Source organism: Pararge aegeria, chromosome 11 (assembly GCF_905163445.1).
Source record: "Pararge aegeria chromosome 11, ilParAegt1.1, whole genome shotgun sequence".
NCBI lineage: Eukaryota > Metazoa > Arthropoda > Insecta > Lepidoptera > Nymphalidae > Pararge > Pararge aegeria.
Window position 1 is genome coordinate 7,232,985 of NC_053190.1, and position 25,372 is coordinate 7,258,356.

The following is a 25,372-nucleotide window of genomic DNA, read 5'->3' on the forward strand; positions in this document are numbered from 1 at the left end:
GCGTTATATTACACTACTATCTACCCGCGACTTCGATCGCGTTCTGTAGAGCAAAAATTTCCCATATAATGTCACGTTTGAAATAGTAATTGCTACTTCAAATTACTTTCAATAGATGGCATTATTTCGGTGGTAAGAATTTAATCGGGCGAGCTATTAAAGATTGATTTAGGGAAATACACGGATGTGATTGTAATAAGTAGAAAAAGATGTCATTTATCATGTATGGCGCCGGAGTAGGTTGTGGAAGCATCGCAACGGACAAGTCTGTGTCGCCACGGCAGGCTGCGCACGCGACCTCGTGTCATTGACCGCTGCGACGCGCATCTAACGTTCCGTTGCGTTACGTTTGATTCTACTTAACTGAAATGTTATTAAGGGCCCTGTGTGCATATTATATGTAAACATTTTATGGCGCTTCTAATGTTTGGTTGAGGAGCTCGGAGGAAAAACTAGCTCTAACTGGGTTTTAGACCTCGGCCGTAGTTATACCTAGTTACCACCTTATCTTACAGTAAAGACGTATTGATAAAAAACACTTTACCGCCTCCGAAATATGTTTATTTATTTATCATTTCCTTTTTATTTTATTTGACTTTTTCCCCCCTCTGTTGTTTCTAAACAGTCTCTTTTTTTTTTGGTTCTTTCCGGGTTCTTTATAACATATAGGTATATATTGTATATATGTATTATATTATGTACATATATACAATATATACCTATACCTCCACTAACTTTTCGAAGTTATCTCCGTTTAAACCGATTAAATATTACTAGCGTTAAGGGGAAAAGAAAACATCTTTAGGTAACCTGCATGCCTATGAGTTCTCCGAAGTGTTCCCAAAGGCGTGTGAACTCCCTCCAACCCGCACTTGGCCAAAGTGGTGAACTCATCATTATAAGGGGAGACTTGTGTCTTGTTGCGGGCCGGTATTGGATTGTGAATGACTATGCTCACTGTTAACAGTAACAGAATACATCAACCATAGTGGTTTTATTAACAGAGATATTTTTAGGTTAAATTAAAAAGTAAAATATGCAATATTAAATATCCATAGCTCGGTCTCCGTACTGAATTGCGATAGTAAACGAACAATCATATTGTAAGTAATATTATGTCAATTCCTATTGCCATTGATTTATTAATATCCAAGGTTAATACAAAAACCCTTTCTCTTTGAACTTTGATTATAACTTATACATATAATAGTACTGAAAACGGCAATAGGCGTTTTTTAGCATATTGCCTCCGCTGTAGTTAAAAGTTCAAACATGCGAGATAAAAGCAAGTCAAAAACAATATTCTAATAGGCATAGTTAGAACCTACTGACTGTTAGTTATAATGACATCACACCTTCGGCCTACGTCATACCTCTCACTACCTCATTCCAATCTTATTATTATGTGTGTTGTTATAAACTCATGGCGAATATCTACGACAATTTTTCATCAAGAGCCCAAACACAACATCTGCTTTAAGTCGTGGAGGAGTTCGAGAGTCTCCTCCACGACTTGACCATGAGTCTCTTCAGTGGATTACCCAAACCAAAAGCTGGAAAAATAGTCAGGAAGGAGGCAAATGAACGGGATCGCGAGCCCAGGACGGGGATAGCGGTGATCATCACCCCGATCAGTAGGGGATGGACATCCATCAGTCCCCTACGTAGAGGCGATCGAGTGGGCGAAAATAGTGGGGTCTCTGGCCTTTCGCTCTCTTTTTTAACTTTATACGACCCCGGACTAAGTCACAGGCAACAGCTAGTTATTATACTAAGACGGTCGCTTAGTTATCTGTCCTTCCTTATGCTTTTAACTTCCGGACGTGTATCAATTGTTAAAGCTTAAAAAAGTGCTGATCTATCAAACATAGCATCGTGTTTATTTACTTCTTCGAAAAAACAAATCCGTATACAAATCTAGGTCTATCCGTTAGAGTGCTACCAACCTACACGTCGCGTCGTTACGATGACTCAAATACCACAGCTCAGCTGAGCTGTAACATACAAAGCAAATTCAAATACAAATTCAAAATTTATTTAGTACACGTATGCTTACCTGTGATACGTTAAATATGTATTTTTGTTGTTCAGAAATAAGAATATACAGAAACCGTGTACACGACTAATATTGAAGCATCAAAAACCACTCCATTTAAGATTGGTTTCTTGAAAACGGCTAGTCACTTCATACCATTTAGCAGTTGACAGTAATTATTATTTGTCTGTTTAACATAAAATGGGAAAATTGGAAAAAAAATGTGACCTAGCAACATTTCGCGGGTGTAAAGTGAGACGTGCGCGGGGCGTTTTCACTGTTTTTGGCTCTGCATACAATAATGGCTGAATGAGGATTCTGTATGTTCTTAATTCAATGGTTCGTTGTAACTTTACCACCATTTCGGAAAGCATATCCTAAGTTTCTGCACAAATTGTGTTGTGTAAACTTAAACTTAAACTCTTTGCATCGGAGATAAAAAAATTAATGGATGTTTGCCCACGATTTCCACACATCAAATGGGGTAAGGGAAAAGGGTTTTAGTACACCCGTTGGGCGGGGGGTTCAAATCCCCCCAACCAACACACTGTTTTGTTCGTAGATATTTCTAAAATATTTTGGCTCTTTTTTTTGGATCCGTGTTACGACGATAGGATTTCGCGATTCCACGTCGGCACGAGGGATTCCAATTGAAATTAATTCAATGCAACATTAAACTCTTTTGTCAAAATGCATTTTTCTCGTTGATGATATCTAGTCTAGTAAAGCCACTATTTACCCCAAAATTATTTCCTGGCTACGGTCTTGGGTACGAGGGTTCTAACTTCTATTTCATTTGGTGAAGAGTTTGCGGTTTGTCAGCGATCTTACCTAATGGGTGACGATTTCAAGTTGAAGGGTGCTGACCTGCCCCCGTATTCCGTTACATGCACAGTTAAATTATACGTTTTGTATAAAGACGGCTGATTGGAAACTTGTTGAAGTTACTATATACAGTGTATGGAGGCCAGTTTATTGTAACAAAATCTCTAAAGATGACCTACGCGGGACTGTTTCTCAATCACTGTAGATAGGAATCTTTCAATAATGTTTAATAACAATACAGCTCGACACATATGGTAACTAACCTAACTACTAGTTAGTTGTCCGCCGGCGGGCTCTTGCACGGTTCGTCCGGATGGTCAACCTGAGTAGTCAGACTTATTTGTCGAAAAGGAATAATTTTTCAACTTGGTCAAACAATTGGATAGCGGACTGTTTTTATCATGGTTACTTTGGTACCGGCTTATAATAACGATTAACGCGTATATTACTAAGAGAAGTCCCGAAATCTGTAATCCCTTTTCAGGTTATGGATATAGGTACGGTAACCAACTTAATTTAATTCATAATAGGTATTACAAATTTTTAAACCTGCAGCTTACCAGTGCAACTGCGACCAAAAATAAACAAAAAATACCAGAACAGCAGCCGATCTTCTCCAGATTGCGATTATTAGGACTGGACTAGGATGTTTTAGTGGTTCTTTTTAATACTTGGAAACCTCGTAACGTCATTTAACGAATATAGACCAGTCCTTCACAACTTTATGCGAAAAATATTTTTTTTTATTGAGAAAAAAGTAAACTTTAGTAGATAGAATAATCAACCATAGGTATTTTATTGCTGAAATTACGTACATATATGTACGTAATTTCAGCGAATATATAGGTAATTTAAAAAAGGTTTATAATTATTAAAATGACCAATAGAGCTAGAACAGAGGCTCTTATCAGTAAGTATAAGAATAAATGGATTGAGTGAATTGACAAAACTAATAAATAACATTTTAAACTAGCACGCCATTTCATTTCTAGTCGTCACATACTTGGCATATGAACCTACTTTGAGAGCGAGAGGCAAAATACTAAGGCTCTGTAGAAAAATAATGTTAACCGTGAGAACAAAAAGCGTACAAGGGTTATGCAAACTTCTAAAGCCGTGTAGGTAAATGCACAAGCGAGCGAGGTTCTAATACACACGCCCCAGGTCGGTTTCATCAGAAAGATTCACATAATTATCACAAGATCGAGATCTGTAGTGTTGTTAACTAAAGTCCGGCTAATTAATCCGTCGACCAAATATAAACAAACAAATGCCAAGTCGTGAATATTTTAGATGGGGGTTTGATTATTTTAGTAGTGCCTGAAGACAAAGTCAAGTAAAAGAACAGTGTTACCAGTGATGAGTTACGGATCTGAAACGAGGTCGCTTACTATGGAGCTCATAAGAATGCTCAGAATTAATCAGCGGGCGATGAAGAGAACTAAGCTAGGTTTATTACTACGGGAAATAAATCAGAAATGAGGAGATCCTTAGAAGAACCAGAGTTACCGACATAGCTCAGCGAGTCGCGAAGCAGAAGTTGCAATAGACGGGGCACATAGCTCGGAGAATGGGATGGGATAGGACCCCAACATTCATAAGTTGGGGGCTGGAATGACGACCCAGCACCGGTAAACGCCGCATAGGTCGGCCCCCAACGAGTTGAACGGACGAAATCAAGCGAATCGATGGGAGTCGCTCGAAACGAGCGGCTCAGGATCGTGGATTTTATAACTCCCTACAAAAGACCTTTGACCAATAGTGGACGTTAATGGGTTGAATTGAATTTGAATTGATCATGATGATTTTCGCATTTGAGAGGAAAGCAACATATTTTCTGTAAAATTTTTACAGAAGTTAGTTTTCTGTTCTTATGTTGTTTACATTAATTAACGTATAAATTTACCGCACTTTGGATTAATATTTTTTCAAAATTGTATTACGCTTCATTTAGTTAAAAGCCTGTTCTTCAAAAATAAAAGCCTGTTCTATTCCTAGTTTGATGTATTTTAATACTTTATGGTATAAAATTAAGCTTACTCTCATAACATAACTTTAGCAGAAGTTAAAGTTAGTTATCTACTTCGATTGTTAGTTGTTGATATTTTAATTGCTTTCAAAACAAAAGTTGTTTTTCTATAGCAAACAACATATTTTAACATCTGTCAAAGCTCAAGTGTCGATGACCGAGCAATGAACATCTGATTATTCTAAATCTCATTTAAATTTAACTAATTAACATAAATAAATCAAATGGACATAAATTAGGTGTTTAAGTGGTTTTAATACATCCATTCTTAACATTACTTTATAAATAAGAAAGTTTGGAGAAAAGATGTTATTACTCAATCACGACTAAACTTTTGAACGGATTTGGATGCAAAGCGCGAAGATATATAATGCTCTGGAATAATCTGGAATAGTACATAGGCTAATTTTTATCCCGGAAAGATTTTATGATTTCCATTGGATATATTTGTTTGTGTATGTAAAAGAGAAAGGTATCCTCTGCGTATAAATACAAAACAGATGTGTATAACAATTTACTACAAAACCTCGTTCTGATTATACCTATTCGACGGTGGCATACTTTGTCACATGAATAAAATAACAGCGAAGCCGTACTTTGCAAACAGCTATTAAGTAGGAAGGTAGCTCTGTGGTAGATTATTACTTGACTTGCATGATAAAATATTTAACGTAAGACATTCCATTACTTCATGTCGAACAATCTACTATTATTCTTTAAGTAGGACTAAACTTAGGGAAATATCAAATTACCCTACAATTGCTAATTTCTAGCACACTCCTATTTCATGTAAACAATTTAATTATTATAATATTCAAACTCGGTGTGTTGTAGATATAGTAATGCCAATCTTTACTCTTTACGACTTAGTAAGAAATAATAAAACTTGTACATTGAACATAATAGGAGAGTCATTATGTAAAATAGGAGAGGAAGGGGGAGGTGCCTGATAGGTGAGGCCTTCAGTCCATCAGTGGACTGTTGTATTGATTATGCATCTGTTTATTTGAAGTCGTGTTCCGTCATTTCTAATCGCCCTTTTGCTCTTTTGCTGTTTCGCCCTTTTTGCTCTGTAGAGGCTATTATAGTCGTATTTTTTTTGCAGTGAAAACAGCATCTAGGTGTTTGACACCAATAATCCTGTGCTGCCAATTAGTAACAATTTGTTCACAAAAGTCACAAATATTTCGGTTATTGAAAATAGTTCGAAAACTGTACAAACTAAATAGACACAAATGTCAATGGACTTATAATCATCTGAATTCTGTGGATCTTAGTTACAGGAGCATATCTTACGAAACGAATTCACGCAAATCGGTGAAGGAACGAACTTTTTTGGAATTACAATAATAAGTCAGGAGTAGGAAGGAGGAGTAGTATTATAGGCTTATTATGAAAGTGATGGGTATTAATGATGATGTGTTCATTGTTCCAGTTTTTCAATACGTGAGGTGCGAAGATGAGCAACACGACGCGAGAGAGGGTGATGACGTGACGATGCAGTGCCGGTTCGCGCTGGACCCTCTACCCGGAGAGTCCCTCACCTACTACTGGGTTAGGAGCACTGCTTCGGGGCACGACAACGTCGCCATTGGCAATCTCCCCTTGGAGACCAATTATCAGTAAGTATTTTAAACAGAAAACCTTAAAATAATAGGCGTGTTCACCCGTTGCCCTTAGTCAAGCGGGGGTACTACCCATACCATTCAAGCCTCCTGACTCGGTTCTTAAGCGGAAGAAAGTACAGTTCACCGCTGTTATTAGGTGTAGGTTGTATTTAGGCTTACTATATTTTTAGTAATATCTTGAAAATTTAAAAACAGAACAAAACTGAAACATAAGTATTAGTTTTCAGTTTGTGTAATCAGACTAACATATTAAATCTATGAATGAAACCTTATATTTTAGTGGGCGCTCTGAATCCTCTTGTGAGTTGGGCATTCGAAGGTTCAATATTTTATTGTATAGATTAGGGTACTGGTGCTCATTTATACATACCTGTAAAGCAAAAAATTGCTAAATAAGTGAAACAGAAAATTCAGTTTTGTGGGTTAAAAATAATTTCATCTACACGTTGTTTACGGAGCAGAGCAGTGATAGCCTAGTGGTTTGGACTTTATCTTAACTTTTAGGAGGCCGTGTTGGAATCCCAGCACGCACCTTTGCCGTCTCTAAGTTATGTGCGTTTTAAGTAATTAAAATATCACTTCCACGGTGAAGGAAAATATCGTGAGGAAAGCTGCATTCCTAAGAGTTAAATTCGTGTGGAGTTATACAATCCGCACTGGTCCAGCGTGGTGGACTACGGCTTAAACACTTCTCATCGTGGGAGGAGACCCACAATGATTATCATGTTTATATTATAATAAAAATTTACTTTCTGCAGGATACTGTACGCGCCATCAGAAGGTCGGTTCGATTTAATGGTGTCGAATGTGACATACGAGCGGGACAACGGTCGGTTCGAATGCCGGGTGAAGGCCGGAGGGTCGGGGCGCACGCTCCACTCGCAAGGGCACAACCTTGTGGTGTTGACGCAGCCCCAGCCTCCAGTGCTGAACACAGGCACGCAGACGCAAGCTCAGGAAGGCAGACAACTGAACTTAACTTGCTCGAGTACGGGAGGTTCTCCTAGTCCGGTGATACAGTAAGTAATAGAAACAATTTTTTTTAGGAATCTTTAATATAATGCGAATGTTCAGGATGACTAATCGCAGAGTAGGTAGGAATCACACTTTGAACTTAAAGGTGGCGCTTATTTCACCAACAAAACGAATCCCAATTGACGTTGGTCGGCATTAATTATTAAATATGCAAAAACCAAAAAAATAAGTCTGTCTTCAGGATTGAAGGTGTTAGCAAATGCTACTATGGAATAATGGATCTTAAGGTTTGATTCTGGTTTTGATGATAAAAAAATTGGCAGATTTTTTAAAAAGAAATATTAAATAGAAAACCCACACACTTTCAGTATGATTCATAATAACACCTATAATATTTATTTCATATTCGTTATGAGTGTTTATTTATTCACCTTTCTCCTTTTTTTTGACTTTGGGTTTTTACCATGGAAAATGAAATTATTATTTGTTCGTTTGTACTACTAGGTGGTTCCGTGACGGATCAATACACCCTATGGAGGCGGTATTGGTGGTTGGAAAAACGCGTGTGGAGCCCACAGTTGCAATACTAACACTAGAACCAAATCGTGACGACGACGGGGCCACGTTCCGTTGCGTTGTACGAAACCGCGCTATGCGTGAAGGGCAGCAGCTGGAAGCAACTGTGGGGTTGAGCGTCAACTGTAAGTATTTTTTTGCTTTTATAGATAATCTGTTGGTAAAGACCCCTATTAAAGAATAGGCTATTCTTATCAGGTAAATGATTTACGTTAGTAGCAAACAGTCGTTTCTGAGGAGTATAAAAATAGGACAGGCTACTTTTAAAGCGATCTTCATTCTCTAAAATTTATTTAAAAGGAATTAAATAATAGGTGAAAACTAATTCAATAGATTCAGAATTAAAGTTATTTGTTTTAAAAGTTTTTAAAGGAGTAATTTACGTCAGTTTCTAATATGTAGGTACGGTTCTTGGGTCCATCTTATACCTCCTCATCTTATCCAGACATACTAAATAGATATTTATTAGTTATTTTTGTTCGACTCAAAACTAAACCCATCTTGGTAAAATTTTGCACCTAATATAAAGAAGACCGGAGATGAACATAGATTATATTATCCCGGAAAACGTAATGTTTTCGGTTGGTTTAAGATGTAGCCTTTGTGACACAATATATGCATGCCTTTACGAAAAAATAGAGCTAGCTAGAGAGAGAAGATAGCTTGCATCCTAGAGATAGACATACGAGTTTATACTTTATATAGAAACACTACCTGTTCACTCGGGATTTAAAAAACGCATTCGAACTCGCTGGCAACAGTTAGTAGGTATATCATATTCAAAGGTCACGGTCTCGTTTTGCTTACTCTCTAAACAGCAACTTTATTTATATATTTAAATTAATAGGTACTTCATTGTAAAATTCAAATTGAATTATCATAAAAAATATTGGGTCACTGTAGTTTGTATTGAGGCGATAGTAAGTTTTGTATTGTATCTGCAACAAAGTGTAAATACACCGGTTAAATTAACGGAACATACTAGTAAGAACAACTTTAGATTATCTACCTATTCAATGAGAAGTTCAAGCAGGTTTAAGCTAAACAGAATGCGCCGTAATTTTTTCTATGCTCCGGCCATTTAGTTTACGGTTCCGGTAATTAAGTATGCTTGGGTGTACATATCATCAATGAGGTGTTATTACATCTAGACTTTACACTGTACCGCAAAAAAGGATGTCCATGTATTCAAGCTGAACCTCCAGGTTTGAATCCTGCATGGGATGACCACAGATGGGCTGTGACAAAAAGGAGGACAGTAACTAAGTTCTGTTCTCTACTCTGACCATCAGAAAAAAGTAATAGGTAAACAAACACATGTTTTTAGCAGTTAGGTATAACCGCCACCGTTACTATCCGATACATACTACTCCGGACAGAAAGGACGACTCGCATGGAGGGGTCATAACGCTTTTACCTTATGTGCCGATTTTCAGCAATTGACTTCTATCGTAAGCCGCGTTATGGAGCTTCGTTTTAATAACATCTCTAGCTTTATAATATCACCAGGTTAGTGTTGATCCATCTTGGCCGGCATTATCGCTTAAATGCAGATGCGATTGCTGCCAAGCGCTAGCTAATCCGAAAATTAAAAAAAAAATCATGTAAGCCTCTATCTCTCCATCGGTTGTAATAACATAATTCATAAGTAGGTATCACATATCGATAGCTGTTTGGAACCACTTTCTAATAACATTCTCTTAACGCCCGTTCTGTACCTCTATCGCAGTCTTTTAGAACAAGTTGTACGCTTTATGGACATACAAGTTAGTTATGTACATACATACTAAATAAGCTATTGTGTAATGTTCCTGCTCCGAAACCATAACCAGAACTAATTTAAAAAAACGACGTTCAAATATACTGCGACGTAAAAAAAAAAAAATATTGCACTAGTGCATAGAAGTCGGGTTGCCACTTAATGACATTTTACTTGAAGTATTGAGAGAACCTTTTACACATTGATTTAATATGTTACTATATTTGAATGATTAGACCATACCCGAAGTACTTACTTCGGATTAAGAGTCCTAAGAGCAATGTTTTGACGGCCGATTGGCGCAGTGGGCAGCGACCCTGCTTTCTGCGTCCAAGGCCGTGGGTTCGATTCCCACAACTGGAAAATGTTTGTGTGATGAACATGAATGTTTATCAGTGTCTGGGTGTTTGTATGTATATTATAAATATTTGTGTATATTATTCATAAAAATATTAAGCAGTCATCTAAGTACCCACAACAAAAGCTACACTTACTTTGGGGCTAGATGGCGATTTATTTATAATGATTGAAAGTAGGCTAGGTATAAGGATACCAAGGATTTCTCCCGAGACGAGTGGTTTTTCACAACGTGCAAAACATTGTGAAAATAAAGTGGTATGCATATTTTTTTAGGAAAAATGAATTTTTTAGGTAGGTACAGTTTTTTTAAACGGCTGCCATCATCAAGGTGAATGAGTAAACCGGTCATGCCTACATAACTATAAAGTTGTGAAAGCCTGCATTTCTTTGGCCGTGGCTTTTCTGAAGGAGTCTTTGTGCGGTATTTGCTTTCCTCACAGCAAATGGAGCGCGGACAAAACTTCTCATTTCGCTTCGTAGTTTGTACGGAATAGGCCTAATTTCCTATTCAAAATTATAAATGGAATTTCAGAACTGAATAAATTAGATTTTTTATTGAAGCTTAAATACTTAGGAAGATAGGTTGTGCTTGAGTAGTAGAAAGGGGTTTTATTATGAGGCAAAAAATAAAATAATCAACACCACAAAAAGAAAAGACATGGCCAGGAAAAGAAGAAAGTTAGAAGTAGGATACAAAAAGGCGGCTTAGTAGCAATCTCTTCCATAGATAGTAAGTAGCAGTGGCAGTCGTGGATTTTTGAGCAGCGTAGGTAAGCATAAAGCATAGAAGGCATAATATTAAAAGTTCCTCCCGCTATACGAGTTATATAAGAATTAAGGGTAGGATTTTTTTTTTGTGTGCACCTATGAAGTGCACGTACCTGAATAGTATGTACGAACCGGTGAATTTTTAAACACCTGCCCAGAAAATGAAGCCGAAGTTCTAACCACTGCTCAACTTGTTCGCTAACTACATTAATGTTAAAAAGTTTTTAAGACTCAATAGTAGCCCCATGTTTCAGTATTTCTCCATACATTCTATAGAGTTTAGATAACCTATGACCTCTTATCCCATTGCGTTGCGCTACTTATTTTATACTTACTAGTAGAACCTATCACGTTAACCAATTTCCAAGAATAGAATGATATCAATTCGACGCATTTTTTTTTAGTAAAATTTGTGTTAGCTCGAATTGCTATTAAGCGTTGCCGCATGATTTAGGTACGTGATCGGAGAGATGTAGATTTCATAATATTACTGACCTGATACTGTAATAAATATTTATCTTATGCATTTCTGGCTTCCTGTCGAATCACCGGTGAATAACCGCCAGATGCCAGTAATATTTGTAATTGGGTGACCTGAATGAAAAACATGAGCCAAGAAGAGTGTTGCTGGTTCTAAATCGGACACATATTGTAAACAGTGTTTTGAGCAAGTATAGACGCCTCCGTTTCCTGTTTAGGATTCAGACATTTCTGCGTAGGTAATCTGCTACGAATTAGGAATTTATTGTTTAGGTGGTCTCGGATTTGATTCGTCTTTTTATAGCATCATTAGAAGTTCCGTTCGTTGAAACTTATCCGTGCTTTATAGTACAAGTTTAAAGTGCATTATATTATTAAAAGCTGAGTAAGTTACTACAAAACTATGCCAGAAGTCTGTTTTTTGAAATTTTTCTATTCGCTACATTTGAAGTCTAAAAAATTAACTTAATCCGAGAAAATGAGAATATAGAGACAGTTGACTAGTACTTACTAGTATAGATGTTCCCGGATAAATTATACGTCCTGCTATAGGATCTTTAGTAGTTCCGTTCGGTTAAAATTGGCCGTTTATAGTTAAAGTTAGAAGTAAAGCAATTAAGAAGGAAGTGTAGGTAAAAAGTGTACAGCAGTCCAGTAAAATCTTATGGAATTACACGCCTATAGGGACCCCGAACTTACATACACATTCTCACACACACACACGCTTCAATGCACCCACGTACGTATACCCTCGTTTTAATAGTTAAATATTACTGCCGACAAAGGGTTGCAACAAAACATCACGAATAAATTCGTAACACATGTTTTTAGTAACGGCAACTCATGTTTGTAAGATCGGATTAAAATGTAAACTGCGAGAACAAACTACTACCAGATGTGTTTATTTGAAAGACTCTTAACGTCTTAATGAAAGAATCTTAACATTGGCGCGATGATTTAAATAAAATGGTTCGATAAAATAAATATTCTAAAATAGCATCTTTTTTCATACATTTTACGGAATCAGAATGTATTTAATAAACCAAACATTTAAGAATATATTTTGTTCTCAGATTTTCCGCGCGTCGAAGTCGGTCCAGAGAATCCCCTTCGAGTAGAAATTGATTTTACTGCAGAAATGGTTTGTAAAGTGGATGCTAAGCCTAAAGTTAGCACAGTAAGATGGACACGAGATGGAAAATATATTGCCAACTCCTTCAATCATATAATTCAGGGGGTAACCGTGCAGGACGCGGGCAAGTATATATGTAGCGCTGATAACGGGCTCGGTCATCCAGGTGAAAATGAGATATACTTAGATGTACTCTATCCCCCTAGTGTTACCGTAGACTCGAAAACGTATGAAGCTGAGGAAGGTGGCACTGTAGAAATAAGATGTGATGTTTCATCTAACCCTGAACCTATATCTGTTGAGTGGACTAGGGAAGGAAGAACTGATTTTCGTCAGAAAGGAAATAATTTGATACTAGCGAGAGTCAACGCTGATATGGCAGGTACTTATATCTGCCGGGCGGTAAATGTTATATCGCCTAGTAGCGGTAACAAAGCAGAACGGTTTGGTACCGCCTCCGTGGCTGTACTTGTGCGTCATAAACCTGGTCGAGCCTACATCAGCCCGGATCATCCAATAGCTCAGGAAGGCGCAGGTGTAGTGTTAACTTGCAGTGCCAAACCCCCTGGCTGGCCTGTGCCGCAATACCGCTGGTTTCGTGAAATTGAAACTGGAGACATAAAATCATCAGTTCTTGCTACAGGCAATAAATATACAATACCCAGTGCACACCTTGGTAGCGAGGGAATGTATCACTGTCAGGCCACTAATGAGCTTGGCCACAGTGAACTTGCCACAGTTAATCTGGAAGTATACCAACCACCTCGATTCCAATCTAAATTACAACCCCACGTAATCAAAAATTCAGGCGAACGAAACTTTTCATTGACTTGTGTCGCCCTTGGCAAACCCCTACCGAATGTGAAGTGGTATAAAAATAATGCTGAGATTCATCCTGATGCTAATTTATATGAAGTTAAAACAGAAATAAATGAAAGTAGAAATGCTGTGTTTAATATTCAAAGTGTACTCAGATTTCATGGTAAGGCAAGGCCAAATGGCGATGACTTGTTGCCTGCAGATAGAGGTGTATACTCGTGCTCTTTTGAAAATGAAGTTAAGAAAGTAGAGTCGTCCATGCAGCTCCGAATTGAACGTGAGTAATTTTATTACTTTTTCCCATCGACTGAATGAATGATGAAAAAATTTGATGCTTTTCAATACCTTTCATCTTTTACTTCCTTATTGCCACATTACATTTATTAACGTACTACTTTCATATAGAGACTATTCGTCGTAGAGTTCGAATTCATTAGCAAATAACAGCAAATCGCTTTTCTTGCAATAATTGCAGTAATTAACTAAATAGCGTACTTTTTCCAATCAGTCAAGTGAAAATTAGAACGTTCATATGATGATTAAATATCTTTCATTCTTTTGTGTTTAAGAGTTTTGATATTTAACATGGTCATGTTAGTATTCTGATTCATCTTATCCTTCGTTTTACCCAAATTAATCATCACATTTGTACAAAGAATGTTTGGTTATATCGAGTTCCGTTTGTGAAACGCTATGGCATCATTTTAATTTAAAAAAAAAACCGAGGTCTGACTGCAAATTTTCCTCAAATATATTATTTATTTAGAAATAACAACTACACACCCGTGATAGTATTTTTAAAGTCTAGGTAGAGAAAGAGTGTTTTAGTTTTTAACAATGTTTGATAAATGGCAATAGATACAGTTAATTGATTTTTTTTTAATACTGATAACCTCTAAGTATTCTAAGACTTTCACTAATTAGGAAAAAAAAAAGTATCTAACAGACAGCGCACAGCTTAAACCTTTGAGTCTTGGCACTGTGAAAATTTTCCTTTCGAGTAGAAGGTTGTATTGTTACATACTTTAAGTATTTCAGTGTTTTTGTAAATTTGCAGATGAACCCATATCAATCGCGCAACAAAAGAAAGTCGCGTACGACCTAATGGAAAACGCAGAAATCTCATGCCGTGTTCAAGCATACCCTAAACCTGAATTCCAATGGTTCTATAGCTCTAATCCTGCACCTTTGCACATGTCCTCAGACGGTCATTACGAAATTATAACAACTACTGATGAAAACGACTCATATCTGAGCGTTTTAGTGATTAGGAACGTGAAGGCACAAGATTACGGTGATTATTATTGTAAAGTGAAAAATTCACTAGGAAATATACGACCACAAATAAGACTACAACCAAAAGGTGCTCCGGAACCACCCAAGAATTTAGCTACCCAGAAAGTTGATGCAACATACGTCACTTTAAAATGGGAAGAGGGTTTCAATGGTGGACTGTCGAGTACTAAATATTTTGTGTTGTATCGCCGGGTCAGAAACCCAGCTGTTGGTGAACATTGTGCAGCTGATCGAAATGATGAATTCGACTGGAAAGAATACGACTGCGGACGCTCCAACCCTTGTAATGTGACACGTCTTGAGCAGCACAATTCTTATTACTTCAAGGTACTCAAACCATTTAATTTTCTTTTCACTTTATTAAATGTCGGGTTTTATTTATGTAAGTGCTATAACTAACTACCTATTCTACCCAGCTATTCATTACTTTTTAATAAAAATGATGTCGTTAGTTTTCGCGGACATGTAAAAAAGTATAAAAAAATAAATTTAACAGAATAATTTATTTTGAATTTATCTGATCAAGATCATGGAAGATAAAGTGGACGGAAATTTTCAACTTTCGATAGCAAATAAGTCGCAATTAGTGCAAACAAGTAGTAAACAGCAGATATAAGCGTCCACTTACTGTTATTTTTAATGTCATGTAATTTCGCTAAGGTGAGAAGATTTGCTAGTTGTTCCGACTATCGCTAGACAAACGTACACTTATATTTAGTAATATTAAAATATTCACAAGCTTTTCATGTTTTGCTCTATTTGTTTAATCACGCCTTTAGTGATCACAAGTTTATCTTTTTCTTTAACGCTACCAGCAGGCGATGTATTATATTTTCAAGGTAAATCATCTATTAGTATTCATATTAGCTTCTTGCTTTTGTATTGGGTTGTAGTCACTGCCGCTAGTTTTTCATAGCAAAGGGGGTGCAAACACAATGCTTCTTAGTTTAAGGATATAATATGCATAGCAGTAATACGCAAGTAGTTACATACAATATTAAAAGTTGGTGAACATGTAAAACCTTTTTGATTAGACACGTGCCACGTGGCTTCAAGTCTCTTTTTTTTTTGTATAATATTATTAAGTATTTTTATTGTTTTTTTTCTCCAGCTTTATCGAAGCACATTTAGATTCAAATTTAAATTGATATATAGAATTTGGTTAAATCTCAATTAAGTCTCTTTTCATCTAAGAAACCGAAAAAAAGTTTACTACTTAGATGGGCTGATTTTTAATCTTTAAATTACCTGAGGAATACATTTAACAGATCATATTAAACTTATTCTTTGGTAAGTTAGATTGTTCGGTGCGTTTTAAAAATCGGCTCTGAGACCATAACAAGGCTTTTAAGAACTGTAGTTAGAAAGTACAAATCTCGCACATTGGACCAATCCGCTCAAGGAATGTAGGCATTATTCTAATTCGCGCACTTATATTAAATCAATAGCAATCCAAATATTAACATTTTCAGTTTTTGATGAGGACCATATTTTGAAATTTCAGGTGAAAGCGGTAAATACTAAGGGTCAAAGCAACTATTCAAACGAATTATTGGTAACAACAAAGGTGGATAAGATTTTGCCTCCAGAACATGTTACGTACAACCCGAGCTCGACCACGATAAGCTTTAGCGTTGGAGCAACTTGTCTACCACTCGTTGGTGTTGTCGAAGGCCAGGGAGGTCCTGATGGATGGCAGGTAAGCGGAAATAATATTTTCAGAAGTAACTATTTTACTCATTGATTTATATGGTTTTAACTAATGATCTTTACCGAAAGGGCAAAAAGGGAGACTTACGGAGACTCCGCTCTCCGTCCATCTGTCACCAGGCTGTATTGAAATTAGACAGCCTGGTTAGACATTAGAAATTTTCATAGCTGATGTATTTATTTTGCCGCTATAGCAACAAATACTATAAAACAGACTAAAATAAATATTTAGGGGGGCTCGAATATATATATACGATACAACAGAAATTACTTTTTGCTGTTTTTATATCTATAATCGGCTGGTTATTTCACAATGAAGCATATGCTATGTTTTCTCATGTGAATATCCAAAACTTCCGAAAGGAAAGCTGCAGATTTTGTGATCCTATTTTCTAATAGCGATTCGAAAAGACGATATATATAATATACTTAGTGTATATGTATTAAAGACCTGCGATTTTATAATCTGTGAAAAACAGGCAAACATGCAGTGTTCAATTTATGATTTGTTCAAACTTTCTGCACTATACCACACATACCTACAAAAATATGCTCTACGCACGTTTCGCTACTATACCACAGAATCCTCAAGAAATGTTCAATCTACAGTAGGTACACCACGTAGGTACCACAGAATCCTCAAGAAATGTTCAATCTACAGTAGGTACACAAATACGAAGTCACACACATATGTATATTAGTTTTCGCGGATTATAGCAAATTAAGCTTAATGTTTAAATTATATTTTTTTTAATCAAATAACAAGCTAGCAATTGAATAGACATTATACCTACAGGAGCTTTTATTCTAGATTCGTAGTTGATGAAACTTTAGCGTCACTTTCGAGTGTACTGGATATTCATTATTTACATGAGAGGCCGATAAGCTTCATTTCCATCGGTATACGTATTATGAAATTCCCCATAGTAGCGCTGCTTCTTTACAAAAATATTTTTTATAGGTGGTGGAAACAATGACTCTGCGTTTGTCTGGCGTCGGATCCATGATGCAAGAAGCTACTTTGGATCCTCCAAACCGCGCGCAGGATTCGTTCGACTACGTTCGCCAATATCCTCGAATGAGGGTAAAGCTCTGCTTGAAAACCAACCACAACGTTTGCAGCGAGGACGTAGTTGCAGAAAGTAAGTACTTTGTCGCGAATGTTGAATTATATCACGACACACATCACCTTCATTCGTTTTACTTGAGTCCTTCGTGTACGTCGTGGCGTGATGTTAAAAAGCCCTTTTTTTTTTCTTTTCGTGGAGAATATTTCATGATTAGCACCACGCCACGCGGAGGCACGGTGATTAAGTATAACGGACTGAAAACGACTAAAACCCCACGATGTTCCCCCCAAAAATCCGTGAAAATAGCCTATACCCTACTTCAAGAATCGGCTTATCAAATATACAAAAAGGTTTTATCAAATAGCCCTGATAGTTCCACAGATTATGTAAAAAAAAAGCAAATTCTTTCAGCATCAGTACAGATCTTTTCTATAAACATTATAATTAAAATACACATGGTTGTTCCATTTAATAACAAGTTTCGTTTTATTTACAGTTGGAACGTCGTATACAAAAGAAGCCGTTACTTTGACAACGGCAACGGTAGTGGCGATAATAGTTTCATGCCTCGTCTTCCTCTTATTTTTAAGTCTCCTATTTATATTCTGCCGCTGCAAGCGCAACGAAAACAAGAAAGACACGTCCAAAGACTATGAAATGGACTCAATGAGATCACCGATGGGATCGCCGCAGAATCAGGCCCCACCGCCTTATTATCCCAGCACTGGGATGGAGAACAAAGCACTTGAAAACTCTATGGATATACCTTTGTCTATGGAAGATTCGAAGAATGCTGTGTATGCGACTCAGGCGGGATACGGGTACCATATGGCACCTCACACGCAAACCCATCCCGGCCAGAACCTGTCTAATACTGATTGTAAGTGCAATAAATTTTTTACCTTTATATTTATTGATGTAATTAGTTTTTATTAAATTCCAGGTCTGATTTTTCCATCGGCAAATTATTTTCTTTTGATGAGAACAAATGTTTTATTGACAGTTTTTTATTTGAAAAAAATTGTCAAACTCATTCCTCAAGTTAGTTTTCTACACGATTGAATAATCAGCCCTTAAGAGGTACTAGTATCTTACTTGTTTAAGTAGCTAGTTGCCAACGGATTTTTCTACAGTAGAGGATACTGCTTTTGCCGTTGCTTCGACCTTTGGAATTTTAAGCTTGGAGTGGTTTATAGCTTTTCGTAATAGTGTAACACTTATTTTCTTAATCTCTTGTATGCCGAATAGGTACGTTAATTTAAAGTTTTACTGTGAATCCAAATGCACATTTTCGTTACGTTTTGTTTTTGTCACATGTAAAGTTTCATCAATATATTGTTCAATTATAGCGATCTAGTCGATATTTGTAAATAAATATGTTATTACACATACAGTTTTAAACTGATAGCGCGTGCAGATACTGTAGCGGTGTTCAAATAACTTAATTTTGAATAAGCGCCCATCTGATAACGGTGCAAGTGACATACATAAAATAAACAAACGCGGAGACTTTTCAAAAATGGAGCTTAAAGCGAACGTGGGTGGCCGCCGAGGACGCGAGTTGAACACGATGTGTGATTGGTCACATGAATGCGTGTTACCAATCACATGCTCTTTTCAAACGGGCGTGTCTTGTGATTGGTCCCAACCAGGCAGTAAACATGCTTGCCGTGCATGCCATGACACTGCAATCTGGTCTACGGATTTAGATTTAAATTTGGCTAAAAACGCTTTTATCTGCATTTCAAGTAAGTATCGAAACACTACTACTCCAAAGGTCAAAGTAAAATCTGTTATTTTATTGGTACAATTCCAGACTATTGCGTAACAGCCAATGCGGATGATTGGATGAATGAACTTAAAAAAACAAGAATGATGTAATTATGCCTACTGTACCTACAGTGTTTCGATACGAGAAATAAAAGCGAAATAATGATAGCAATTTTGTTGTACTCTAACCCTAAAACTAAATCGACAATTCTAAAATGTGGTGTCCCTTACAAAACATTTGCTGTGGAAAGCTTCTGCCTTCCGAACCGGTGGTAGAGTCACTACAAACAGACTGACTTGACGTTTCAAAAGTGCTAATAAACTGGGCCTACTTGAACTAAATGCATTTTGAATTTTTTGAAAGATATAACGCTGTTTTGAGCAATTAAGTTTAGAGGATAACTAACAACAGAATACTTTGCAACCCAAAAGGATTAATTTTACACCATTTTTTAAACTTGCTTAAGCTTCGCTCTTAGTCATTGATATGTGCATGAAATAATGTCAGATTTTCTTGTATATAACATAATATTAAAAATTGAAAATGTACTAACAATTGGAACTTTTTTCTCATGCACGCACAAAGGACTAACCAGTAGTGACAGCGTAGACGGTAACCCTATATCTACAATAACGGTCCTTATGCATAACGAATCACACAACTCTCGTAAACAAATTCCTAAAGTGCAATTTCCTGTAGGGGTGAACATGGGATACATAGAGAATAGCTACGCGAACAGTAACAACGGAGGAAGCGTCAACTCGCAGGATTCCTTGTGGCAGATGAAGATGACGGCGGCTGGCAACCCGCCCGGGATACCTTCCCATCAAATGATTGACCGGCAGAGCAATTATGGGTAAGTTATTACCAATAATGTACCTACATATACCTTCATCAATAGCCTATATCAGTCCTTGGCTGGATTTAAGGCTTCTACCAACGGTAGGGTTTGCCCTGGGCAGAGGGGTTGGAGATCAAATTAGATGGTAAAAGTAGCACAGAGTAGATTCAATCCGTTCTCCGTTATATTCCCTTGGACGACGCGCATATTATACAACGTGTAAATGAAAACCGAAATATATCTCTCTGTCTGAAACCGAAGGGCTAATAGTTTTTGAAATAAATGAGATACAGTCCTAACCCTCTTTTTTTAATCTAGGAATCATAATATTGTCTAAAGCAAAGCCAGCAGACCGTGATTGTATTTCGTCACGCACGCAATAACGTGCGTGAGATCAAACACCGGGCGTTTTTTTTTATTCCACTACAAGTTATCCTTGATGATAAAGGCTATATAACCCTATCGCTCACTGTTGCAACAAGGATGTCGTCCAAAACATCGCCTAATAATACACTCTCATGTAAAGGTACGATCCAATCATGCACGGAGGGGGTATGAGTGTTAAATTAAGCCCACTCACTTATTGTTTCCTACGCGATATCGCACCGAAATGTTAAATCGCTTTGCGGCTTGTCTCTGTCGGCATGGTAGTAACCAACCACGGCTAAAGCCACCAGAGTAGGCTCAGAAAATTGCCTTGCACTAGAACCCTATCTTCACGGCTGCTACAGGGAGGTCGTCAGAAGCGGTTCTAATAATACATTCTCATGTTAAGGTACGATCCAATCACGCACGGGGGCTACGGAACAATCGACGACTACGCGCCCTACCCACCGCTCCCGCATGGCACGCACGTTCCTGCGCCGGACTATGGCATGCGCACCTCGCAGAACCCGTCCCGGCAAGACTACTGCTCGGACCCCTACGCTTCCGTGCACAAACCAAAGAAACGAATGGATCAGCATATCGGTAGGATATCATAATCTAATTTCTGGCGGTTGCCCACGTTGTTCGTCCGTGTTTATTACGATTTTTTACAAATCCCGTGGGAACACTTTGTTTTCTTAGGATAAAAAGTTACCTATACTATTCTCCTTCCTTTCTACTAACTCTTTTCCAAAAAGGAAGGTGTTTGGTGGCTTACTTATAACGTAAAGGAAGGACACGCATATATAATTTTTGAGCTGCTTAACTAAGTATATGGCTAAAAAGTATGCTGAGAACATTGTTTTGCTAATGCCTATTTTTTTTCGATCGATTAATATTTTACGCCTGAAAGTGACGATTGAAAATAACATTTGAATTTTGCGATAGTCTCTAAAACTGCATTTCAAACAAACTTTTAGTTATTAAAGTTTACGCTTTAAAATGACTTCCGCTGAATTAAATAAGATGAATTTTTAAATAATACTGACCAATATTGCTCTACAAATTAATGTATGATAGGCAGCGTATATATCATCGAAATTATCGTCTTCGAGTTATTCTTTATTTGCGAAGAAGAATTACAGCAAGTTTTTTTTCATATCCAGAATCTCCTTACCACGAAGTTAGCGGTCTTCCGGAAAGCTATGGAGGGGGCGAGGACAATGGAGTGGAAGAAAAGCCCCCGCATCTCTCACTTAGCTATGACGAATCCCTCGAGTCCGGCTACTCTACCCCGAACTCCCGCGCTCGCAGGGTCATACGCGAAATCATAGTCTAAGTAACGCAGCCAATTTGTAAAACCTGCAATCTAGTCTAATACCCTGAGTGTGAGTTAGATAAAAAAGACGTATTTGATACTGTTGCCTTGTTTACTGTACTTCTGTATACTGAAAATAATCTCGAACTTCAATTGGACATTTAATTTTACTTTGGGATTATTTCCGTACAGCAAACGGCTAGAAATTGTCACTTAGTTTTAAAGTGACTCTAACAATTCTTATTAGAATTTTGCCGAAGGGTATAAAACAGGTCTAACTCACAGCTCAGCTTAGTTACGACAAACATTCGTGAAGTGGTAGCGTAAGTGTTGCCATGAAATGAACTCTTTATTGAAATTTTGAATCCCCTTTCGATATTTCTTTTATGAATTACTTATTGTTAGCGTTGTAATTTCGCTGCTACACCGCAGTTATGAAATGTTAGCTCATGTTTGTTAGTGGTCATTTTTTTCACAAAAGTTAAAAATGTTTTTATGTTATGGAACATTATCAGTGGAAGAAGAATGTTTTATAACATTTTGTAACTTTCGCGTAGCGGAACCATTAGATAATGTTTTTGTTTGTCTCCAATTAATTGACGCCATTTTGGCGCTGTAAGTGTGACGCTGTTATACGAGTGTCTAAAGAACAAACATTATAATAGCCTACTTAAAAAAGAACTAGTTAGTTTTAGAGACACCCGTATGTCACATGTGGCGCTTCAAATGAGGACATTTAAACTATTATTGTTACAAATTTTTTGGCTAACTTGCGCGTTGAGAGAGTTATGCCTGCCAATTATCTCGTCTATCTCTAGAATAAATACGAGTAACGGGCAGTGATAATTATCCAACCCTTACTTGACGATCAAACCATTGTCTTAGTAGTCAAGGTCAGGGCGAATGACCTATCATTAAATACAAGACATTCATGACAAGCTTTAATCGCTGTAAAAACGACATATCATACAGCATTCGCATTATATGTCTTGCGCACATTTACTATCGTCTAATTGTGTCACTAGAAACGTCATCATGCTAATTCTGCATCTGGAGTCCACGATGTCATTTCCTTTCGTATTCATATTCGATGGTTTACATCCTCGAAAGTTAAAAGTGCCTTTAAAGATTTACTTTTATCTTACCACATGGTGTACGTGAGGAGGTGGGCAAAAAATGAGAGGGATATCGCGTTACAACTGCGTTTTAACTGTACAGTTAAATCAACCGTGTTTTATTGCTATAGAGCTAATCTGTTTGTACCTTCTTTAAATCAAGGTACAGGTATTAAGAAGTCATAGCCTAAGAAACTGTTCTGACAATATATTTGAGTATAAACTAAGGTCAACATCTACTAGATGAGTAGTCCACTTTCAAACCCCGTTAAGTTTATGCAGCAATTAATTGAGAAAACTAATTAAAATGTTTAGACTTAAAATTACGATATTAAGATGCATTTTTTTGTGTATTACATGAACTTAGTAGCACATCGAATTAAATTATGTTAGCAAATAAAATCACTCTTTCATAATAATCATTTAATTTGCATTTTAAAATTAAACATAGCTAGTTTTGCAAAAGATTTTTTAACATAGATAGTTTTGCAGTTGTATGCAATCAACATAGGCAGTTTTGAAATAATCAAATATAAGCTTCTATTTTCCTCTACTCTTAAGAAATTACAATTTTTATCTATTATTACACTCTTAAGTCTATTTCTTCGTGTATTATGGTTTCTTCATTATCAGTCTCTTCTATAACAGTCTCATTTGGTTCTTCTTGAAGAAAATTGTAATATTGTAAATAATCGTAAGAAGCCCAATCTTCACCGAAATGTTTTTTCAAAAGATTTCGCACATCATTTAACTTTACTGGTTTTACTGGAACTCCAACATTCATCATAACGGGCACAATATTTTCGAATGATTTGCCTCTTTTGCAAACGTTGCCATAATTTATTACCTCAGATACATAATTAGGTTCCCCTTTAATGGCAATTCTATTATTTTTATCCTTTCTTAAAAAGAATCTTTTAGAGGCATTAAATTGAAAGTGCCAAGATCCAGGTAACTTAAGTACGTTTTTAACGCTTGATTTCCAATCATAAAAATGGAAGTCGCTGCCTAGTCTGAGAACCGTACCATACTTTTTAAAAATATCAAAATATGTCTGGGGTTCCACAATGACTTCTAAAGGACGTATTTCTCTTTCGATATTTCCAAATACACGGTCGGGGGGCAAAAATGAATGCCCCACTACAGGGAATATCAGCGTAAGTTTCTTGATGTGACGTGGAGCTTTTGTTTTTAGCCAATATGCCAACATTCCCAAAACGATTGAGTTTTTATTTTGCCCCCCACAACCGTCGCAAAATAATTTAATATGACTAACAGTGTCTTCAAAATTGGTATTCATTAGCCGATGAAATACCGCCGAAGCAATCTGATTAGATCCTTTCTTTGCCTCAGTTTCCAACCACGTGTAAATAAATGTGTTTAAACAGTTTTGAGCCCCACGAGATGGCCCTTGACATACTGTTAAGTTATACGTATACAATTGTCGGCTAAAGTAGGCACTCTGGTCTGGTACTTTTGGTAAAACCAAATTCTTTTGACAGTCAAAAGAGAAAATTATTTCGTTGTCGCCTTGTGTTTTGAGGCTAGTGTAAAAGCATTTGGCCTTTAGCTTGTGAATACGAAGCTGAGCTATTTGCAGCTGTTTTTTTGCTGTGTCGCGTTCTCTTTTAATAACTTCTTTTAATTGAATGCATTTAGAACATGCATCTGTAGCGGGAGACTTAAAACTCAAATTAAAGTACTTGTTAAAGATACGTCGGAAAAATTCATATCTCACTGACACATTCTGAGCGTCATCGTTGTAAAGTTTATGCAATTTTTTTATACTTAGATCGCTGCTCAGATATTGCACAGTAGATCTTCCTCTAACATAATGTGATTCCAAAGCTTCAAGTCCCTTTATAAACGATTTTACGGATTCTGTGCGATCAGAATACAGATTGGACTTTCTATTACCTCCTCTTCTTTCTTTCGGCATTGCCATCGTGATTAAATGCTGTTTACAAATTCTTTGAATTCTGTCCCTAGAGATTCCCAGAATTGTGGTCATTGCTTTTTGACACACCTTAATTAATTTGACGCGGCGTCTTCCAGCCAAATTTTCGTGCTTTGGTATAAAATAGCATATAGTCTGGGATTTTCTCTTTCCTTCTTTTTTAGGAGTTTGCGCTGTACAGTATTTTAATAAAAAAGTATCTTGGGTGACTTTAACTGAAGTTGAATAAAAATTCCGATGAAATTTACTGTAGTCTTGAACCGTTAAGTCGTTACACTTGTATCCCTGTTTTGAATTTCCATGTACACATTGTGGTATAACTGGCAGTCCCTTAGGCATATGTCTAAAACAAAACAGATAGGCACATTAATAAATAACAATAGAGCAAAAAAATCCCCAGCAAATAACCAGGTATCTATCCTATTTACAAAAGGTAACCATAAAATAATAATCTTACCGTTTCGACTTCTCAAGTTCTCTCTTCCATGTAGATTTATCAGCTATCTTTTTACGTCCTCTTCTGTTTGGTGCCAAAACAACTT

General features: G+C 36.9%; 1 protein-coding gene across 1 annotated transcript in view; it reads left to right on the forward strand.

The window, feature by feature from the left end:
• LOC120627745 (hemicentin-2) overlaps window positions 1-23,112 on the forward strand; it is a 38,028-nt gene extending 14,916 nt beyond the window's left edge. Inside the window, exons 2-12 of the mRNA XM_039895772.1 lie at window positions 6,325-6,511; window positions 7,276-7,536; window positions 7,997-8,193; window positions 12,509-13,663; window positions 14,444-15,009; window positions 16,187-16,381; window positions 17,354-17,534; window positions 17,959-18,342; window positions 19,933-20,089; window positions 20,850-21,043; window positions 21,607-23,112. Of these exons, the coding sequence (XP_039751706.1) occupies window positions 6,325-6,511; window positions 7,276-7,536; window positions 7,997-8,193; window positions 12,509-13,663; window positions 14,444-15,009; window positions 16,187-16,381; window positions 17,354-17,534; window positions 17,959-18,342; window positions 19,933-20,089; window positions 20,850-21,043; window positions 21,607-21,779 (3,650 nt within the window). The 3' untranslated portion in view covers window positions 21,780-23,112. The remainder of the gene's footprint in view (window positions 1-6,324; window positions 6,512-7,275; window positions 7,537-7,996; window positions 8,194-12,508; window positions 13,664-14,443; window positions 15,010-16,186; window positions 16,382-17,353; window positions 17,535-17,958; window positions 18,343-19,932; window positions 20,090-20,849; window positions 21,044-21,606) is intronic.
• The last annotated feature ends 2,260 nt before the right edge of the window (window positions 23,113-25,372 follow it).